General features: G+C 43.8%; 1 protein-coding gene across 3 annotated transcripts in view; it reads left to right on the top strand.

Moving 5' to 3' along the window:
- Positions 1–21,051, top strand: part of PRKAG2 (protein kinase AMP-activated non-catalytic subunit gamma 2) — a 207,962-nt gene that overhangs the window by 71,173 nt on the left and 115,738 nt on the right. For all 3 annotated transcript variants that reach the window (XM_027727847.2, XM_039380758.1, XM_027727848.2), the window contains exon 3: positions 5,692–5,971. In XM_027727847.2, the coding sequence (XP_027583648.1) occupies positions 5,692–5,971 (280 nt within the window). The remainder of the gene's footprint in view (positions 1–5,691; positions 5,972–21,051) is intronic.

Raw genomic sequence — 21,051 nt, 5'->3', positions numbered from 1 at the left:
CTTTCACTTAAGTTCAGAAGGATTTTTAAAAGCTGTTTAGCTTAGGCCCATTTGTATTCCAGACAGATTATTTTTTTCAGCCTATTCTGAAGAATGAAACTAAATTCACCAAAAACTGAAAAAGAGCCAGAGATTTTTCAGGGAGAGCATCCTCTGGGAAAGGCTGTGTGCCCAAACAAGGACCTGTTGCTGGAGCACCCTGGCAGGGCAGCAGAGGAGATGGCTGGGAAGAGGTGCTGTGGCAGGGTCATGGGTTTCCCTGACTCTGACACAGCCTCTGCCTATCCGTGGTCAGGGTCTTCTCAGCAGAGTTAGTTCATTTTTCTGGGCACGTTGCTTTGGCAGGACACTTCTCTTCCCTGCAGTTAAGTGGTCTTTAAATTTTAGATCGGGGCCAGAAATGTCTTCTTAGAGAGGACTTCATTTGGCAAAAAGGGGGGGATCAGATTTTCAATGGCAAGCATGGGAAAGAAAATAACAATGTTGGGAAAATTTCTACCTGTGGCAGGACAGAGATGGGTGGTGTGAGGATGACGAGAGACTAGTTTGTGGTGAAGTATGAATAGTTTGGCATCTTGGCCCATTGCATTGGGGATTATCATATGGTAGTGATTAAATGCAGTACATCTCAATTTTCTTGTAAAGTAGGATGAAGAATTGCAAGTCAGGTAAGAAAACAGATGAAAGAAAAGATTGCAGGCTGGTAATGAAAAGATGACTGTTGGGTGGAGAGACAGAACTGATGGAGTTACCTGGGTCTTTGCTAGTAAGGCCGAAACAGAAATTAGAAGCATTTTAATCAAATTTGTTGGATGCAAAGAGAGGTGGTTTTTTCATCATAGGGAAGGACTTCATACAGGAAGACCTGAATGACCTTCAGGATTGATAATTCTTAACAGCATGAGGTTATGTTAACTAGGGCAATAAGTAAAAGAGGTCAGGGAGTGTTCTCTTGGCCTGAAAACCAAGGGCTTGGGCACAGTTAAACTCTTGCACCCACTAGAGCAGGGTGGCCACATGCAGCCTGGGACTGTCCCTGGCTTGTGCTCTCTCTGAGTGGCACCTGAGGAGTGCTTACAGCATAGAGTAAATCCCAATCAGATGGTGGGTGAGCAGGGAAGCCACATGGACCACTGCTCAATGGTTCAAGCCTCTGTCCAGCTGTTTCATTCACTGCCATGGGGTGGCACTGGTAGTTATTTGTATTGGGAATTTGTCATCCTGAAGTTTGTCTGTTGAAAACAGAGGTGGGAGTCTGTTGGTCCATCATCACAGCATGACTGAGCCACTAATGTGGGTAGCTAGGAGAAAGGAAGAAGAGATTAGGAAGAGGGAAAGATTCCATCATCCAGGTGAAATGACAGGGGCAGCTTTCAGTGTTATTTCTTGCAGTGAAATCTTCCAGAGCTGCTTGATGTGGCACAAGTGCCACACTATCACTTCACGTTTTGTTCAAAAAATTGAATGCTATGTCTGCCAGATGCCAAGCACTGTAAGGCATTTATTTTCAACAATGGACGCTTTTGAATGTGTTTTAGAAACCTGCCTATGATCATTTAGTGTGTACAACAGAGCAAAGTCTCTCCCTGGTCCCCAGCTGCGGATCCTTTTGTGCTCCAAAACGTGAAAACTGGTAGCATCTTAGAGCGTTTTAGGAGACATTTACTCAGTGCTGTCTAAGGTGACTGGTTTAGCCTTGGAGAGCACATCTGATGTAGCTGCTCAGTTGCTTCACCTCCCCAGGGAGCACAGTGCTGTAGGCTGAGGGTAGGGCTACATTGGCACTACTGACAGGCTGCTGATTAAGCCCCATTCCAGCTGCACTGTTCTCTACAGACATAAGATCAGGAGCTGACATTTCTCTCCAACATAAGTTTTAAGGTTTAAGAAGTTTAAGCTGGGCATGGAGCTCCAAGATCCCATATATGCTTTGCACAAAGCCAGGTAATGTTTTGTTGCTGGTTGGTTGTTTAGTTGTTTTTTTTTTAGTTAGGTGAATAGTCGTAGTACTTAGAGGAATTTTTCAATTTGTTTGATTGGACTTTATTTGTTTATTGATTTGTGTTGTACTTGCATTGTGGGTTTGGAGTCCTTATCTCCAACAGACCAATCTGTTCAGGATCAAATGAGTCGTTTTGCCATGTGCATTTATATTGGTTTTTAAGTGTGTTTCATATTTCTGCCCAGTGTCACTTTACTGCTTCTCCTGGACCAACACAAAGTGATTCACAATGTGAGAAACCAGGGGTGTAATACTTTTATTTTGCTGCTACAGCTCGGCTGGGGGCATAGTTATCTTTCCAAAGCACTTGTGGGAGTTTTCTGCCCACTTGCTTGTCATAGCTTCAGGAAACAAGTCCAAAAAGCATGAAGAACAGGCTGACAATCCATCTAGCTGCGTAACGTGCCTCTGGCATCACTGCCATTTGTCACACCCGGTCTGCATGGGATGGTGGGGTCTATTCTACAGCAGAGATTCTTCTGCATTCCCAGCTGAAGCATGAAAATGAACATTGCCTCGTGACTTTCTGAAACACTGTGGTAACTGTTGTTGCTGCTGATTTCACTCACGGAAGCGCCTTTCAAAACTCTCAATCGTCTTTTAAAACTCACAATCCATTAGCCACAAATGATATTCCGAGAAAGCAATCCTGCTGTAATTCCCAGAGCAAAATCACAGGTATTTATCCACTTTGATGGTGGGTGTAACCTGCGTGTAATTAACATGTGCAGCAGCTGGGGAAGAATTCAATGTGGTAATTTCCTTTAATTTAGTAGCATGCACATGTGTATTCAGCAACGTGCCCCTGGTGCTCTGACAATTAGTTAATTCATCTGCTTGGCACGATGGAGAGAAGGCAACTGGTTGTGATTGCGGTAAATAAATAAAAGCATCCCACTGCTTCAGCTCGGAATCGGAGAACAATTTGCTTTTGTGTCTGACTTGTGCATACAAGGCAATACTGACGTTTTTGACAAATTGTTGCTTGACATTTTACATCTCTAGAATTGCTGTAGTGTGTAAGGACACCACGCTCTTTTTAAAGTGTCTCCTATCAGTGTGTCATTTTAACCAAATAAGCATGCAAAAAAGATAACATGAAATATTAAGGGTAGAACCAGAATGTCGTCCTCCTCTTGGCTTCACAAATGTCATGGCTTGTCACTTTAGGAAAAATTACAATGAATTCACCATCCTGGAAACAGTCCTAAACTACAGCAGCAGCAGTGGCAGATTTGTTTTATGATTAAAATAAGCTTGAAAATGTTCTTACTCCCCACTTCCAGGCAGTAGGTTTGGCAGCAGACCTGTTTAAATTGCAATGCAACAGGAGTTGCTGTCGAGCTACTTGGTTGTTTCCTGGACTGTGTAGTTGTGAAGAGAACAAAGTATAAGTAGTCTCAGATGATTTACTGATTATATTTTAGTAAAGTTAATGAGCTTTTATGAAAAAGCTATCGCTTTGGGACTATTTTACCCATGACAAAAGTGCAGTTTGTTTATTAATTTCCTATAGTGTGGTTCTTATTCCAGGTCTCAGTTGAGGGACTGTGCCCTGTTATTCTTGATAAATACTCACCAGGAGACAGTCTGTGTGCTGGAGGACTTAGAGTAGGAGTAGAGGAGATACAGTCCTCTTGGCAGAAGGGATGTGTGACGTGAAATGAATTTTCAAGATTGCACATAGAATTCGTGACAGAGCTTGGAGGCAATCTTGAGGCTCAGGACACTGCATGAGTATGAAACACTACTTTTTTTTCTCTTATGGAAACTGTCCAGAGCCTGTTGTTGCTTTTGGTGCCTATTGCCTCAGTTAAAATTGATTTATCTTTTTCCAAAAGTTTCCCCTTAAGGGCAACTGCTCCCCTAATTCATCTGCAATGGACAGGTTTATTTTTCAGATATTTTTGTCCACTCTCAAAATAAGTGTGTAGGTATAAAAAGTTGTTCTGTCTCTTGTTGGACATCTCTGTGCTGTGCAGAAGGGCACAGGGCAGAATTTATCATCCAACCAGGGCTGTGCTGGCACATCTCTGTGCCCCTCCTAGCGACCCACACTTTTTGTGTCCATCTCCCAGATCAAGTGCCACTTGCCTTTTAGGTTAGAAACCTTCCCAAAAGGGAGTTCACACTCTCTATGGGACCTTCTGCAGTTCCCATGCAGCAGGACCCTCTCCAGCTCTGTCCCATCCGAAGTGGAAAGAGGAGCTGGTCCAAAATGCACAGGCAGGAGACAGAAAGGACTCCAAGAAGTGGGATCCTGGGTTAGGGAGGGAGCAGATTTTTGGCCATTGTGCTGCTCATAACATATTTCTACAAGTGTTTTGGAGCTGTGGCTAAATGTTATTTTGGAAAGGGAGTTAATTGCATGTGTTTTAAACTTGGCTGACTATTTTTAGCTGTATTCATACACACAAGCCCTTCACTGATCCAGAGGAGGGCACACATGCCTATGAGGCTTTTCCTCATCTAAGCCATCCTAATAAAAGATGCTGTTTTTCCCTACAATGATTCCTGTGGCAACAGCACTCATACCTAACTAGACTGACAAACATCAGGAGGCATCTTCACGTGTAGAAGTTGCTGTGTGCTCCATCCCTCCTGGTTTGTGTTGAGTAATTGGGAAGAGAGGAGCAGGAGTGCAAAGAGCTTGAAGCTCAATGGCACACGGTGCCTCTGGGTACATCCACCATGTCCTACACTTACACATTCCCTGGAGACCTGAAACCCATGTCTGCCTTTTGCCTAGAACAGAGCCCTTCATTCATGAGAAATGCCCCCAGCTAAAATAGCAGCCTTATACCCACAAAAGTACTTTGTGCATCCAGAAGGAAATAAACTCTACATATAGCCCAGGCACAGGCAAATCCCACAGGGATTGTGGTTCAGCTTCTGTTAATTGTGTGTGGGGAGAATTTAATCTTTGCTCCTTTTTTTTGTTGTTTATTTTTCTGAATTCTCTTTTCCCCCTCACTGGGTGAGCCTGCACAGTGCAGGGCTGTGTTGTACACAGGAGCTGGAAAGTCAGCACAGGTCCCAAAAGGGATACAGCTGTTAGAAAGGTCATATCCCAGCTCAGGTAATTAACAGGACAGGAACGTCATCACTCTAAAATGGTTGCTCTATTTTTGGGATTGGAGTTGCAGTCCCACAGTTGTGGCTGTGGCAGACATCACAGGGACCTGTCAGGCATCTGGGGACTTGTGTGCTGTGCTGAGTCACATCACATGCTGGAGGTTTAAGTACTGTACTGTAGGTGGGTGCTTAAACTCGTGAGGAAGACTTTGGGGCACCGTGTTCCCTTAACTGCAGTCATTCATTGCCTTAAATAAATTCATTACCAGTCATCTTTCGGTTGCCCGAGGAAGGAAGAGGGATGTGTGGCAAATAAAAACAGTGAAGAAAGTCCTACATTATATGTGTGATGATAATAAAATGTTTGCACACACGTTGAAGTTTTTCTGTGAGACTCAGGGTGTCTTTAAGAGCACGGGGCAACAAGAGGTGCCACACACACCCCCCTGCATGTTGTGGAGGCAGGCACTGGGGAGGGTGAGGTCTGGCTAATCCACCACCCCAGCAAACAGGAGTTGGCTCTGTTGAGACAAGTTCGGAGACCCTGATGGCCTGAGCTGAACTGAATTAATGTTGATTTTTCTTTTTTTTCTTCCTTTTTCTCTCCTCCTCAGGTGGAAGAAAATTACTCTGCCGGCAGCCCTTCAAAAGGCCTTTTCTCAAAAGGGCTCCAGAACCGACCTTCCAGCCCCGTTTCTGCCCCTGTGAGATCCAAACATAGCCCTGGCTCACCCAAAACAGTGTTCCCCTTCCCCTACCAGGAGTCTCCCCCACGCTCTCCACGCCGAATGAGCTTCAGTGGGATCTTCAGGTCCTCCTCCAAAGAGTCCTCCCCCAGTTCTAACCCGTCTACCTCTCCTGGGGGCATCAAGTTTTTCTCCAGATCAAGAAAAAGTAAGAAATTGCTCATGTTATTTCAGGAAGATACCTCTGGGCTTGGCCCATTCTTTACCTGCGGTAGTGAAGTAAGTGCAGATGAGGCATGTGCTAATTGTTCGTTATCGCTTTCGCTGACCATGTGTTGTGGGTTTCTGACGTGCTGGCCATTAGGTGTGACCTCTGCAGGGCCAGGGACACCTCATGGACACCCACACAGGGCTGAGGAGGGAAATCACCCTTCTAAGCTTTGCTTAGAAATGCTGTGTCCACGTTAGTGGGAGTTTTCTGGGTGGTTTCACTGAGGCTGGTTGGACTTCAGTGCTGAGACATTCCTGGGGTGTGTGGTGGAGGTGGGCACTGAAATGATATCCCTCAGGAGTGGAGGGAGACTTACTTCTGTAGATCCTATAGAGAATTTCAGCTGGTTTTTTTTTTAACTGACGTTTCTTTGTCCTACCTATTGTGGGAAGGGAAAGGGGCCTTTATTGGATGAAAGTAAATGATACATGTTTCCAATCAAATGACCATTAAGGTGGAGTTTGAGCTCCTCTTCCAGAATGTGAAAGGCATTGGAAACCTCCGTGGTTCAGAGCACTTGCCTGCTTTATATTGGGCACAAATTTTACATCTTCAGCATCCTGTGAACTAATAACACACCATCAGAACTCAGAAATGAGCAGGATTGAGAACATGCTTTGATTTTAAAACTTTCTTACTGGATAAAGTTTCCCAGTGCTGGTCAACAGACCAAACCTGGTCTTCCCAAGGGATTAGTGGCTGTGGGAAGGGACAGGGTTACAGGGGAAACAGAGGAATAATGTCTTGCCACAGAGGGTGCTGGATTGTCAGACCACAGTAAGTCTGTGAAGAGAAGAAATAATGATAAATTGTTGGCAAATCTTTCTGACAATGTAGGTACAGAATTGGTGATGCATATACCTGTGTTGGGCTGTATGTTTCCTGCAAAGTGTTGATAGCTTTCAGTGACTTTCAAATAGCAGAGGGACCCCCTTGTTTTTTTTAATCAGTTTTTTTCTTAAAAACATGGGATTTAATCAGAAAGAGGAATTTCATAGTGATTTTTGTGTAATAAGAACACAGCAAAACAAACACATATAGGATTTTTCTTCATGTTTATCAGAAGTTCTGCTGCAGCTTAATTGAAATGGCATCTTTTCCAGTCCTTGCTTCTACCAAAATACTTTCAGGAGATTGAAAGTAAGAGTCAGCCTTCCTGAAGGACTCAGAGTAGGCTCCAAGCATCATTTCTCTTCAAGGACATTTGTTCTTCCCTTCTTGAAGTTTAAGTATGCTTTGTATGCTCCCCTCTTGTTCAGACCTCACCATAACTGAAATCCATCTAAACTGTTTTTGCCAGTCCACTTAGGTTTAAATATCACCTTTAAATATTGGCAATACAATGCTGATGGAGAACACAGAGAAGGGCTCACTGCTGCACAAACAGCAGCAATACAGACTGCAGAGCAAAGCCATCCTGCGACTTTGCAATCAAGTTGCCCGAGCAGCCAGCACTATTTAAGTCCTAGGTAGGTACAACAGAATATTAAATAAAGGAATCTCTCAGGAGTCAGCAAAACCCTTTTGATAAGGTCACATCACTGCTGCAGGAGCAGGCTTGGAGTGGGGCCATGCTATATTTGAGCTAACAGAAAATACTCATGACCCTGCTGCTCCAGAGAGGGTTGCAGGAATTGCACTGGGCTCGGGTGTTCACGGTCTTTTGATCCTAAGGCAGGAGGGACAACCTCTTGGAAAGAGAGTGATGATTACAATGATTACAGTTGATGTTTAAATTGATAACTCTTCTCTTTCTGCAGATTTTTGCAAAACAAAATGTTTCTTGCCATGTGCTTTCACATCATTTAGCTCTCTCGAGCAGCTTGGGATAGCTGTTTTAAAAGTGGATGGGACTAGGGTTGCTTTATCATTTCTGAAAGCGTGAGTGTACTGATATCGGCTGGACTTGTCGTGCTTGCCTGCCTTCACAGCCTTCCTGGTGCTGGGTCAATAGTATTAAAATTAAAATTAAAAATAACTGTGTGCTGGACTGCACTAGGAGGAGGATCACCAGCAGGTCAAGGGAAGTCATCCTCCCCCTCTGCTCAGCACCAGTGAGACACATCAGCAGTGCTGGGTCCAGTTCAGGACTTCCCTGTACAAGAGAGACAGGGACATGCTGGTCCAGCAAAGGGTCACTGTGTTGCTCAGGGGCTGTGCATGTGGTGTAGGGGGGAGAAGAATTAAGAGGAGGTGAAGACCTTTTTGCTGTCTTCACTTACCTAGTGAGGTTATGGAGAAGACAGTGCCAGGCATTTCAGGGATAGCCAGAGAAAGTGCAGGAGTCAGCAAGGGAAACCCCAGGCATGTGTAAGAAAGATGTTCTTGGAGGAGGTGGTATGGCAGCCAGGGTCCAGAGGGGCTGTGAAATTGCTGCCCTTGCAGATTTTAGGAAGTCAACTGGACAAGATTCTGAGCACCCCAATTTAAAGTTGCTTTGAGCAGGGATCAGACCAGAGACCTGCAGACATTCTCCCCCCAGCTGTGGATCTCCTGGGAAACTCTGCACTGGAACCTTCCCTTTGGGTTTATAGCAGACCTGTATTTTATCCAGGCAATCTGCAATTAAACAAAAAAGCACTAGATGAAAATTCACAGGGACTTGGGGTTTGTTTTTGTCCCCCAGTTTACCTGAGTTGAGTCTGTGCTGCACTCCTTTCCCTGTCATCATGGAGCAGTATGTGGGGGAAAGTAGATGCAGTCTTTGTTTTAAATAACATACCCTGTCTTCCCTCCACTTCCTCCTCCTACGCATTGTTCAAAACACAGACTAACCTGTTACTCCACATATTCCTTGTTTTCCTTGGAAGCAGCTTCTTCCTAGCTTGTTTTCATTTTAAAGACTATGTGTGGTATTCACAGCGCTTTCTTTCCCATGTAGTTGCTCTTTTCCCAGCTAAGTTGTTTTTCCTTTTGAATATATGCAGTTTAGGAAGGGTTAGGGTAGGACAATATTAAAACAGAAAGTGATTTGCAGACATGAAACTTAAAATATTTTCCACTTCAGGCTGGGAGTTTAAAGCTTTTTCTAATCTTCAGTATTGTATCACTGGTTTTGGCAGTAGCCAAAAGCTGAGCTTTGTGCCTTTTCGCTTTGGTTACCCCAGTTCAGCATCCGGTCATAACCTTACAGCTCTGATCTGACAAAAGATTTGCCTTGAAAGGAAAAATACCTTCCCACAACGTGTGCTTGGCTGCCAGACACTTCAGGTATTTTGTAAGTACAGCTTTGAAACAGTAAACTGATGGCTGGGGCTTCACATCCAGCATCCCTCCTTTGTAAAGGCAACAAATTCACCTCAGGCCCCTCTGAAGGAGGCTCTGCAGGGACCTTTTTGGGTGTGTGTGCTTGGTCAGTGATGCAGCCCCTTCATTTTGGGAAGTTCCCTGCAGAAAAATCCAAGACATCTCTTTGCATGCTGGGTTTCTATGCAAGTGCTCTGAAGTTTAATTCTTGGCTTTTTGATTTCTTTTTTTTTTTGTCTGAGAATTTCTTTGCAACAGCACTTGTTAGACCGACAGTTGAAAGCTGAGTGAGGATTGGAGATGAATTAAGCTTGGCTTTGAGGTGGTGCAGAGGACTTGATAATGCTGTTCCCCCACACTGTGACTCTTGGTAGGTTCAGTTCCCCCCTGCACTGCCCACCTTATACCTCCCAGAGCCTTCTGCAAACAGAGACTTGGCTCTGTGAGACATATAGCTCAGTGCCTGGGGTTTACCCATCAGTGTGGGCACGTGAGCAGCCATGGAACATTAAAAGAATTACATTTTAATTGGATATGAAAAAGAATTAGTAAATTAGTGTGACCTGTAGCTAGCAGGAGGCTTCTACAGACCTGACACTGATTTCACAGGTGTTTTACAAGGCACAATGGGAACAAAGGGTGAGTGAAGATGTGCAAGTTGAAGTCCTTGAAAAGTGATTTCGAAATTGGCATTGTGGAACTGCTTCCCAGTTTGTCTTAGATTGGCTCAAAACTGCATGAACTACTCTCATGAAGCAGAACTTGGGATCTCCTGAGGCGTTATTGGGTCTTGGCTGTGCTGGGAGTGCATTTCCCTGGTGTGTCAGTTTGCACGAGCAGGTAGAATGCCAAGAGAAAGAAGTGACACATCTCAGCAAAGCAAACTGAGGTGATCCAAAGTAAACATGGAAGGATGACCTGCACTGGGAAGAAACACATTTCAGATTACAATTTTCTTGCATGAGCTCTCCCTCACAGCCAATACATGTACAAATGAATGAGAGCAACTTTATTGTGCTGAGTGGAAATTAGGGGGCTACCCCTGAAGATAGAGGTACCCTGAATATTTTATTAGAAGTAGATGGTTTTATGATATTTAAGTAATTAAAGTGTATCTTTTTCCATGGGTCTGAATGCCCCATTTGAAGGACATCAGGTCATTTTCCAGTCCTGCTTCCCCTTCCGAAACCATCAGTTCAGGTAACAGCAACACTCATGTCACATTAATGGTGCTGTCAATTTTAGCAGCAAAGGAAATCAATTGAAAGGTTTCCATTGACCTAAAGCTTTGAGTGCAGTCCTGCTTCCCCTTCCGAAACCATCAGTTCAGGTAACAGCAATACTCATGTCACATTAATGGTGCTGTCAATTTTACCAGCAAAGGAAATCAATTGAAAGGTTTCCATTGACCTAAAGCTTTGAGTGCATGTGGTGCATGGGATGAAAAGATAAATTTAGCTCAGAATTAAATGTTGTTTACAGAACTTTGAATTGAAAATTACACAGCTTTCAAACACCTTGATGCTGATTATCAGATTTAAATCACAGTGAATTTGCACTGCATTTGAGGAAGGAAATGTTTTTCACTTTAAAGTTTTAATGTTCTGCTTTCTCTTAGTAATTTTTCTCCTTCTGGCATTCAATACTGTTAACTGTGGTGCCTAAAATAATCCATAAGGAGGACTCCTGGTGTTCCCGTAATAAAGATCCACATTGTATTCTTTTCAGAAGACTGTGAGATGCAATGCAGAATAGTTGTCATGTATTTTATTCACTCTAATGATTTATTTTCTTTTAGAAGATCTTGGTTACACGATGCCCCGTGTGAGAAAAGCCTATGACTGTACTAATTTTTACCCATAGATGGAGCAAGTAGCTCTCATTTGCAGTAACCCGGGGAAGAAATGGGGAAAACCCTGCAGCCTGTTTGTTGCCACATTCTGCTCTGCTCCCTTGAAGGTCTTTGGGTTGTGGCTGATCTGTGCTAAGACTTTTTTTCAATCTTTCAACTGAAATCCATTTCTCCCCCAGGATTTTACTCCATATTCGTGACGTTTAGGTACCATCTTGCAGTGAGGTGGAGTTTAGTCCAAGACGGGCTGTTGTGGAGCGCCGGCAGCTGGGCACAGACATTCCATGCACCATTGACTCCAGTTATTTCCCACCATTACTCCTTAGGAATATCTTCCTGCAACACGGTGCTGTGCAGTGGGATGTCCTTCCTCTTGTCTGCTGCTGGAACCTGTATTTGGATCTTTCTTTGCTAAATCAGGACATTTGTCCCATAGTCTTGGAGCCTTCCAGCCTTCAATTCGCAGTCCCCCTACCTTCTGTAGCTGATGGGCACCAGGTGGGATGCCAGGGGGAAAAGGCATGAGGCAGCTTTGATTCCTGGCTGTGACTACCCTTGCCATGCAGGATGAGGGGAGCAATTTAGGAAAGGACAGGGCTGCTCAGTCCAGGTTCACCTTGGGAGGGTGGCATAGACTCTTCCATCATCATCCCATAAAACATAGAAAAAGAAAAAAGCTGTTTGTCTTGATTTATTTTCCAGTACTTATGTGCCAGAACATCTAATCATCATTTTTCAAGCTTGCTTTGCCCTCAGAGGGGCCAACACTGTTCATTTTGGTCTCATCTATGCTAGAAAAATGACTTTTTGCAGACAACGTGTGTCAGCGCTGCTGCAGCTCAGCGGGTCTGCACACATGGCCAAAGACATTCAGCACCATTTCTCCTGCCAGTTACTGACATCTGCTGTCAGCAGCAGATGATTTTTCTGGTTAAAACGTGCCTATGGTGATTGTTCTTAGTTATTTGGAGACATCTTTCACTGTGCTTCCCTTTTCACTTCAGTTTCCCATGGTCAGTGTTGTCTACATAGCGGGAGTACATCCAGTATCCTTTTATATTCTTCACCACTCTGTCTAGGGAAGAGGATTTTTCAAACTGTCTTCAAATTCCTAATGATTTAGATGCCATCATAAAAAAAAAAAAAAAAGGAAGTTTTTCAGTCTCTAACTTTCATCTGTAGGGTATGGGACAGACCTGTAAGCAGGTGTAATATCAACAATGTGTTATTGTCACTGATTTAATTCCTGTAGTCCAACAAAGTCTTTCCATGCTGCTCTCTCTTTGACCAAAGTAATGTTTCCTTTGTCAAAGGAAAGGAGAACAGAGATGCCACTTTTTTAAAATTAATTGGTTTAGGATTTTCTGGCTCAGTGAGTTTATTGATTTGGGGTTTATTGTGAGAAAAATTATAAACACATCAGCTAGAGGAGGCTAGAAGTCATATTCTTCATTTAAAAAACATGTAAGGTCTTCTACTCGTGTTAGTAAACAGAGCATTGCTGGAAAAGTCTGAGTGTCAGGAACTAGCTGATTTATGACAATCCTAAAACCAGCAGTGGTAGCTGCCAAATGACAAACCTAAAGCCAGCAGAGAGCTTACAAAGTTCCCTGTGCCTGGCATCTCTGGGATGGATCAACAGACCTGCCCAGCAGGGATGGCTGGTTCTAGATGGGGCACTAAGTGTTTAATGAAATCCAAATTTTCCTATTTTAGCTTTAAAACAAAACAAACAAACAAAAAGTGTTATGGGTTGTTTGGTTTGGTTTTGTTGTTGCTTTGGATTTTTTTCCATATAGACTTTCTGCTATGCCCTTTTCTGTTGCAGTTCACCCTGTATTTGAAGGCTCTTCTGTATCTTAAAAAAAATCTCAGATTATGAAAAAGATTAATCAGTGTGTACTTGATACGTGAAACAAGTAGTCAGAGTCTCTGATGATCAGCCATCCAAACACCTCAATTTCTTAGTTAAATTATTTTGAACCTTGCGTTGAGGTTCCTGTAAGCACACTTGGCAGGCAGCTGTGGTGGGTTTCTTTGTAGTTTGCTTCTTGCAGCATCTCCTGCTGTTTACGGCTCTCGGAGCCCAAAATGTGGGAGCAGCTTTGGGAGCTCTGTGTGACACGGGACTGCAGTGACAAGTGTGTGGGAGTAGCTGCTCCAGACAGAGCCGCACTGTGTGAGCCCAAACTGCATCTCCCTGGGAGCTCCTATACCATTGTGAAGCATAGGTGCCCTCCTGTGGGCATCCCACTGCTTCTCCTTGTGCGATGGAGAGGCTGGGATTGCCTTGCCTGCCTGGAGATGCTTTGGCTTAGGTTTTGAGCAGGATGCTGAGAAACTTTGATTATGCTTGATGTTGGGGTGGTTTTTTTCTGCTTTTAAGCCCATTCAAACAGTGGGGGCTGAAAGCATCCCTTCCTCCAACCTGTGTAACAGCTGCAATTTCAACAGTTGTTCAAGAAACCAACTTCTCTCCTCATCCCAGAAGTGTTTGTCATTGCCCTCAAGTCAGGATATGGCCCTCAATATCGATAGACACTTCACTGTGTTGATAAATGCAGGGACCCTAACGCAATTAATTTTTGACTGGGGAAGGCGTGTGAAGGTAAACCATTAATCAAATATTCTTCAACAAACGCTGTTATTTGGGAATCCTGAGCGTTTCGTTTCAGGGTCGCTATGAATGTATCTGCTTCATCGCCTGCCTGAGCTGGGCAGAAGGTTTGATGTCAGATTTGTTTGCTTAACCTCAGTATAAGGTTTCCATAGCTCTTCATGTTCACAGTCTTTCCATGAAGCTGTTTAATGGTGAGAGAACTGCGCTTGGCAACCTGAGCCATGGCCCCAACAGGATGATGCTGTTTGCAGTTCAGTGGTTGCTCCAGTTCCTCTTGCACACTGACGTGTCCCGATAGCACTGAGCAGCCAAAACTGGCTCTAATCCAGGCAAAATAAAAGTCCACATCTAAACTCTACAAAGACCAAGACTTTCTGGAGAGAAGGTAAAAGAATTGCACATGAGGAAGTGGTTAATACTGGAATGAGATACGCTACAGGTGGCAAATAGTGCCCCATATTATTCATTCTGTGTTTATCATCTGTATTAAGTGCTGCCTCCTTTGTGTTTGCTAGACAGGGAGTGAATTTGGCCAAGTGAGATGTACCTTGTAGGATTTCTGGAAGACAAGAAGCAGCTGATACGTGTAACCAGGTAATAGAAATGGACTTTTGGCAAAGGAGTCCTCAGCAAGGCAGCACCAACCTAAACTTGTTCGGGAGAGCAAACCTCAAAAACGAACTGAGATGAATGTTTAGATGGGTGGTTAACTGGATTTTTTGTCTTTTAGAAGAAAGTGTTGCTTCTTTCAGCTAAGCTAATTAAACTCTGGCTTCTACCTCCCTGAAGATCAAATTCTGTTGTGTTATGTGTATTTAAGCACATCATATTTACAACATCTGACTTTCTCAAAGTGACACAGGGGAAAATTTGGCCTTTGGACTCTGAGCACAGTGGAACAATTACCAGATTGGGTGCCTGAAGTTAATAGTACAAATCCTTGCTGAGCCACCTAAGCCAGTTGACTTAAGGGGAAAAAAAAAGAAAAAAAAGCCTTATTAACAAAAAAACAAACAACAACAACAACCAAAACCAAACCAAACCAAAAAAAAAGGAACAAGATAAGGAAAATGGAAATATTATTGGATGGATATATTTTTTCAACAATATTTGCTCATCACCCCCATTAATGCAAAGAACAATACGCAGTAGTTTCCTATGTGGGCATGTAAGTTTTACAGGTTTTACAGAGTTGGGTTTTGTCATTTAAAACTGGAGGAAAAGCCTTATTTCCCATGCAATCAAAAAAGACTGGCATGTCTTATTTCTGCATGTTTTACAGAACATCTCCTTGTAACAATAGTAGCACATATCCATGCAGTCAGACATGTCCTGAAAGACAAGGCATTGCTGAATTTTGGGGGGTGGTGGCATGGAGTTTCTGTGCAAAGGAGATGTCATCAGGGGAGCTTCTGCCCCATGAGGATGTTTTGCTGCAGAGTTTAGGGGTGATGAAAAGAGGTGAAATCTCAAATATTATTTTAAGGAAGTGAGCCCCACTGAACACTCAAGGATGGTGGCTACCTTGGGATTGTCCCCAACCTGGTGCTGGAGGAGCACTTGGCCATTTGAGAGGGTGAAGTCTGGGGTTAGGCTCCTCGTTATGTTTGGCTGTGGCAGGGGCTGGAGGAGTTAAACAGTTTAGAGAAGAGGGGAATTGAAACCCTTTGGAAACTGGCCTTGAATCACTTTCTTGGCATGGTTTTTGTTATTAAAGATATGTCCCTGCAATTACAGTATTGAAGGCAGTCAAGCTGCTGCTGAGGGCTGTACAGGAGTCACACTGTTTTTAAACTGACCCATCATTTTGGGATGAGCTTTGAGGCAGAGTGTGTGGAGCTCTGTTTGGAGTAGCTGGAAATCACAGTGGCTATCACAGGAAGCTCCTATGGCCCCTCCATTTGGAAAGCTGAGACATGGAGAGAATGAACATTGTCAGTAGAGGAGCTTACAAAGCAGACAGCTGTGCTGCATGATGGGAAACTTAAATCCACTGTATGCAACTGCTTCCCTGGGGAGCGCAGCTCCAAACCCAGGAAGCAGGAATGCCAGTAGATCCTCAGCCTACACCAGTGGTACCAAGCCTTTGGCCATAGTTTGGCTCTAGTTTAGCCAAGAGAACCAAGAGAGGATCCAGCTTCCCTGAGCTGGGCTGGAGGTCTCACCTGTGCTTGGAAAAGAAAACTGGAGAACAGGATTCCCAGGATTCAGAGCATAATTTTCACTCCATTATTGCATTTTGGATTTAAGAAGAGATGTGCAGCTGGGAGGAGGTTTTTTTTGTGCACTTCTGTGTGTTCAGTGGGAGCATCCTGGCACTACCTCTACTGACTTTTACAGCTTCAACCCATTCAAGTGCTTTTTTATGGTTCCAGTGACACAAGGCTTGGGGAAGGCAACAGTAAAAGGCACCACCACAAAATGAGCCTGTTGAGTCATCTGCACTATTTTTCCCCTCTGCCTATCACTTTGTCCATTCCAGTTTAAACCTGAAGAGGCATATTTTTAAGGGCTTGTTTCTGCTTCAAGGTTTCCATCTCATTTTTGTCAATGTCAGGTTTTTCCATGTAAATTTTTTACCAGTGGTTAAATTGCAGGATTTTGAGTGCTACGACAGGAAGGTGTCTTCTCCTCCTCACAGAGCTGTTGAAGCTGGCACAGTACCCAAAAATCTCATGCTTGCTACTGCTGTAATGAGAGGGAAAACAGGATTACACTGTGTAGATGAACCTCACATGTTCACTGCTTTGTGGTTGGCATTAGTTGGAAAGAGTTATGAGATTGTGGTACATGTTCTTGTTGCATTCAAGCTTTGTTTACTCTTTTGAGGTGATGCATTTGTGATGTTTAGTGTTACAATGCATGATTTTTTTTGGAGGAGCCACTGGAATGGGAAGGAGAGTATGCCCTTTGCTTCAGAGTGGCTAAACCGAGTCATTCCCTGGTGCAGAAGGGCTCTGTGGGAATGGGCCACTGATGTTTGGGGTGGATTGTTGAAGGAGAAGGTTGGCTGCTTGTGTATGCAAAGCCTGTGACATTATTAAATAAATAAAACAAATGACACTGAAGAGAGTATCTGAACAACACATCATTTCCTTTGGAAAAGAACCCCGTAGGGTGCTGAAATCTGGTGCTGTGGAGCACCAGGATAACTGTGGAACCATATCGGGGACCAGACTGGAAAAATTATCTGTGGTGGATGTTTTTTGCTTCTCTGTCATCTAACTGCCAGGAAGAGGAGTTTAGGGCTGTATTTTGTATATGCACTTTGGTCCTGTTTCTGTTTCTGCCTGAAACTCTCTCTCAAGTCCTTCCAGATTCTTTACCATAAAAGATAATAATACACTACAGCACTTCACTAAATGGTATCCAGAACTGTTTCTTCAAACACCAAGGCACAAGTCAGACTGGGAGCAGGACAGCAATAAAGGGAAAGGCTGGGGAAAATTCGCTTTCCTCTGGATTTTTGCCATGAGAGAAAAACCTGGAATCCATCCACTGTAACAAAAAATTAGCAGGTACTAAATAATGCTCTTTTTTCCCAAGACTCCATGGATACCCACCAGTAATGATTCACTGTAAGCACTCCATGAAAAGCAATGTTAAATCTTGCTGCCTTCTGCTGTGGAGGTCACGGAGAGGCGGCTGAGGGAACGTCTGCAGTGGCAAACGCAAAGCATGAAATACCGTCACCGGGAAAGAAGGAGCCAAGTCTTAATCACATAAACAGATTCTCATACAGTTTCCCCGTGCTACTTTATAAAGTGTTTATATAACTGAAAAGATTAACCTTGGGGGGAAAAAAAGGCTAGAAAAAAAAATATTTTCACGGCTTTATTATGGTTGGGGAATTAGTTTGCATTTTACAAAGCCTGGAAGTGGGGGAGGAGAGGGAAGGAGTGATCTGAATAAGGGGAGATATTTCCACGGCTCTCAGAATATTAAAGAAAAACTAAAATCCTAAGGAGTTACTCCTGTCAAATGCAGACACGCAGGCAAATCCTAAGCTGGAGCAGGACTCGGTATCCAAGCAACGTCAACATTTTTTGTTAAGCTACTGCCAGCGCCGCTGACAGCTTTTGCCACTTTATGGTCACATTAAAAAAAGAAAATGCCTGGCATCACTGAAATTCTTAGAAATTAGTTTCTCATCCATCCAACAGATGCGAGGCTCAGCAGCACACGGCACATGCACATCTTGCAAAAATTCCGAGGGGGAAAATCCTTTGACGAGCTCATTGCTAGGAAAGTGTGTGTGTGTGTGTGGTTCCCTGTTTCTCTCTAAATCTGGTACTTTGTTTGCCCCAGCATTCTTATCCTCTCCATTGGACACAGATACTTACTGTGCACTAGGGAAGGGATCGCGTTCGATTAAGCCATTTATGAGCAACTCCTGCCGCTGCACTAAAGGCTGTGCAGGATTAGAAGAGCCCTTTGCTGTGCTAAGAAAGCCTCCAGCTCTTCTTTAGTCCTAGTTGTTTTTGCATGGTGCAACAGCCAAGGAGGTAAATGAGGTTAGGATCTTCATTAATGTGGTGATAATGGCAATATATGAAGGGAAAAAGCCCTTGTTTTCGCAGTCATAAAGGGGTCAGGTGAGACCATTCGGCACGGAATACAGCCTGGTGGGCTCAGTGCTGCAGGGTAGGTAAAGAAAGGACGCTGCTTTGCTGTGCCCTTACAGAAGTGCCAGTGGTTTTGGGCTGGAACTGTTAGTACAGCAAAGCCAAAATTCTCCTTGGAGTTGAGTAGTTAAAACTGTGTTGAAGAGCCAGCCTCACTCATTCTTCATCACAGACCAACTCAGGGAGCACCGAGCGCTCTCCAGACACAGCTGCATGTTTTGTGCTCTTGGAGCAAAAATCCAAACCATCTTTCACCTTGGGAAGTGATGGCAACCAAGAAGAGGTTGTTGAGATACACAGAGCTTCCCAATCATGAAGGTCAAGTAACACAAAAACCCAGTAAAACTTGTTGCTTACATGAGGATGTTTAGCTCGCTGCTGGCTAAGTCACTAGGCACGTTAGGAGGAGATGCACAGGGAGCTGCTAAGCTGCAGAAAGTCCTTTGGGCTCTGCTGGTGCCCCATTCATTCCCTCCCATGCCAGATTTGTACACGCTGTGATGTGGCAGGTTTGTGCAGGCAGGGAGGGTAATGACTGGGGCAGGAGCATGACCCTGCTCCCAGAGCTTTGTGCATGACCCTGAGTGGATCTTCTCTGTGCTTTGGTGAAGTTTCATTAACTACTGCAGTTTAAGAGTGTGGATTTCGTAGCAGGTGACTGAAGGGTGCAGGAGGAATTTGAAGGACTGATTTAGGCTGGTGGTGCTGAGGACTCACTCAAAAACCAGCAGGGCCTCCCTTGTTGGTGCTGTGCTTGGCACAGGAGCTCATGTCACATCTTTTAAAATGCAGGAGCTTTTGCACAGGAGCAAAACCCACTGGGAAATTAATTTAGAGACATCTTGAGAAGCTCAGTTTTGCAGGCAATGAGCATGGGCTTTGCTACTGAGGCCAGTGGAAGTTTGGTCTTTTGGGCTGAAGGTTGATGCTCTCCACTGTATGCTTGCATTATCCCACTCTGAGCAGTGCCTGAAGACATGGGAATTTTGCTGTTTGCCTTTGAACACATAGACTTGTAATGGGTATAGGCAGTAAATGAACAGGAAGGAAAGCCAGAAACCTGTGGTCACCATAAAAATCTATTTTATCTGCTGTGGGTCTCTATTTTCTTTAAGATTTTTAATTAACTTTCGCATTAATAGGAGTAGAAAAAGGATTAGTCTAAGCATGAGACTCTTGCAGTGCAGTAACACACAGCATCTGAAGACAGATTTTCATCTGAAGCTCTCACAGAGATGAGGTGAGTTATCCCTGGTCATGCAGTTGCCCAGAAGCAGAGCTTAGAATAAAACCAAAGCCTATTAATGCCATATTTAGCCCCATGTTCCAGTGTTCCTTCCTCCCCTCCTCTGCACTGTCGGTATTTTATTATGACTGGAAACAACCTACCTGGTTTACAGAAATATGTAGCTTGGAGCAATAACTTCTGTTGTGTCTATTAGCACAGAGATTTTCATATTTTTTGCTCCAGTGACGCATTTGCAAATAAGATGAACGTCAGATTTGCCAGGCTTTATTGCCAGCTGCCAAGGTGATGATGGAAGGTTGTTTTTTTTTCCCCACAAATATGTAATAGTAGCAAAAACATTCAGCCTTTAACACAAATAGGTTTTTACAGGCTGTTTTAGGCAACCCTGACTCCAAGAGTCAGAATTACATCAGACAGCACTATGGAAAGATCATAGGCCTGTGTTAGAAACGTGCCCCTGAGAACAGAGACACCTGAGTGAGGGACTAAGGATGCAGGAGGCTTTGGGGACAGATGAAGAAATACAAGAGTTTATGCTGCTGGATATATCCAGAGTGCTGTAACCATAACTCTGAGTTTATGTTTTGTTTCTTGATGTGGAATTTAAACTGATTAATGACATTAGAGTTACTTGGTAGAGGGCTTTCTACTTTAAGCACTGCTGATCTCGACAAGGTTTGGGGGATCTGATGGCTCTGTACAACTAGTTCTGTTCCTCTGTGGTACTATTTTAGATAATTTTAAAATATTTTTACAGGGTACAAATAGTAGTGGGATTGACTCAACATATTGCTAAGCTAAATCACCACTAAAAGAGATTTCATGATTCCAGAAGTATCTCCTCACTTTGAGGCTTGATGGGTTTTGAGAGAGCAAACAGGCTGCAAATTAAGTGTTGGCCTGAGAACTGAGCTGGGATTTGCCTGGGCACTGGTAACTGCCCTCTGATTCACAAGGACATTTTAAAACATAAATGACCAGGGAAGTGTTGTGCAAGGAGTTACCGTGGTGTTTCCTCTTCCCCACTCTGGCTTTCAGGCAGTTCCCCCAGGGACAAAGCTGACAGCCTTTTCAGTCTGTTCCTTTATCATTAGCTGTCGTGGAAAGTTTTCAGACTATTTTTTCTTCTGCCAGGTATTGTGTGTGCAGACTTGCAGGGTTGGCTTTTCCAGGAATAGTCTCTTACTGCCTTGTAGCTCCCAGGTTTCCAGCCCTTCTGTCATCTTGAGGCATGAAGGCTCAAAGCTTTCTCTAGTTCGTGTGAGCGTTGGTCCCAGCCAACCCACTGAGATTTTTCACACAATCCTAAATATAACAACTCTGAACTTTACAGTGCTTGATGTTTTTAGGTGCACAGTGAATGAACAGGGAACGTTTTACCACCCAAGCTGTCCTACCCTCTCCTTTGATTCACTGCCATCATAG

This window comes from Pipra filicauda, unplaced genomic scaffold (genome assembly GCF_003945595.2).
Source record: "Pipra filicauda isolate LSUMZ 115617 unplaced genomic scaffold, ASM394559v2 scaffold1_size10287979_pilon, whole genome shotgun sequence".
NCBI lineage: Eukaryota > Metazoa > Chordata > Aves > Passeriformes > Pipridae > Pipra > Pipra filicauda.
Note: the sequence above shows the minus strand (reverse complement) of the source record. Positions and strands in the feature narration are given on the sequence as shown.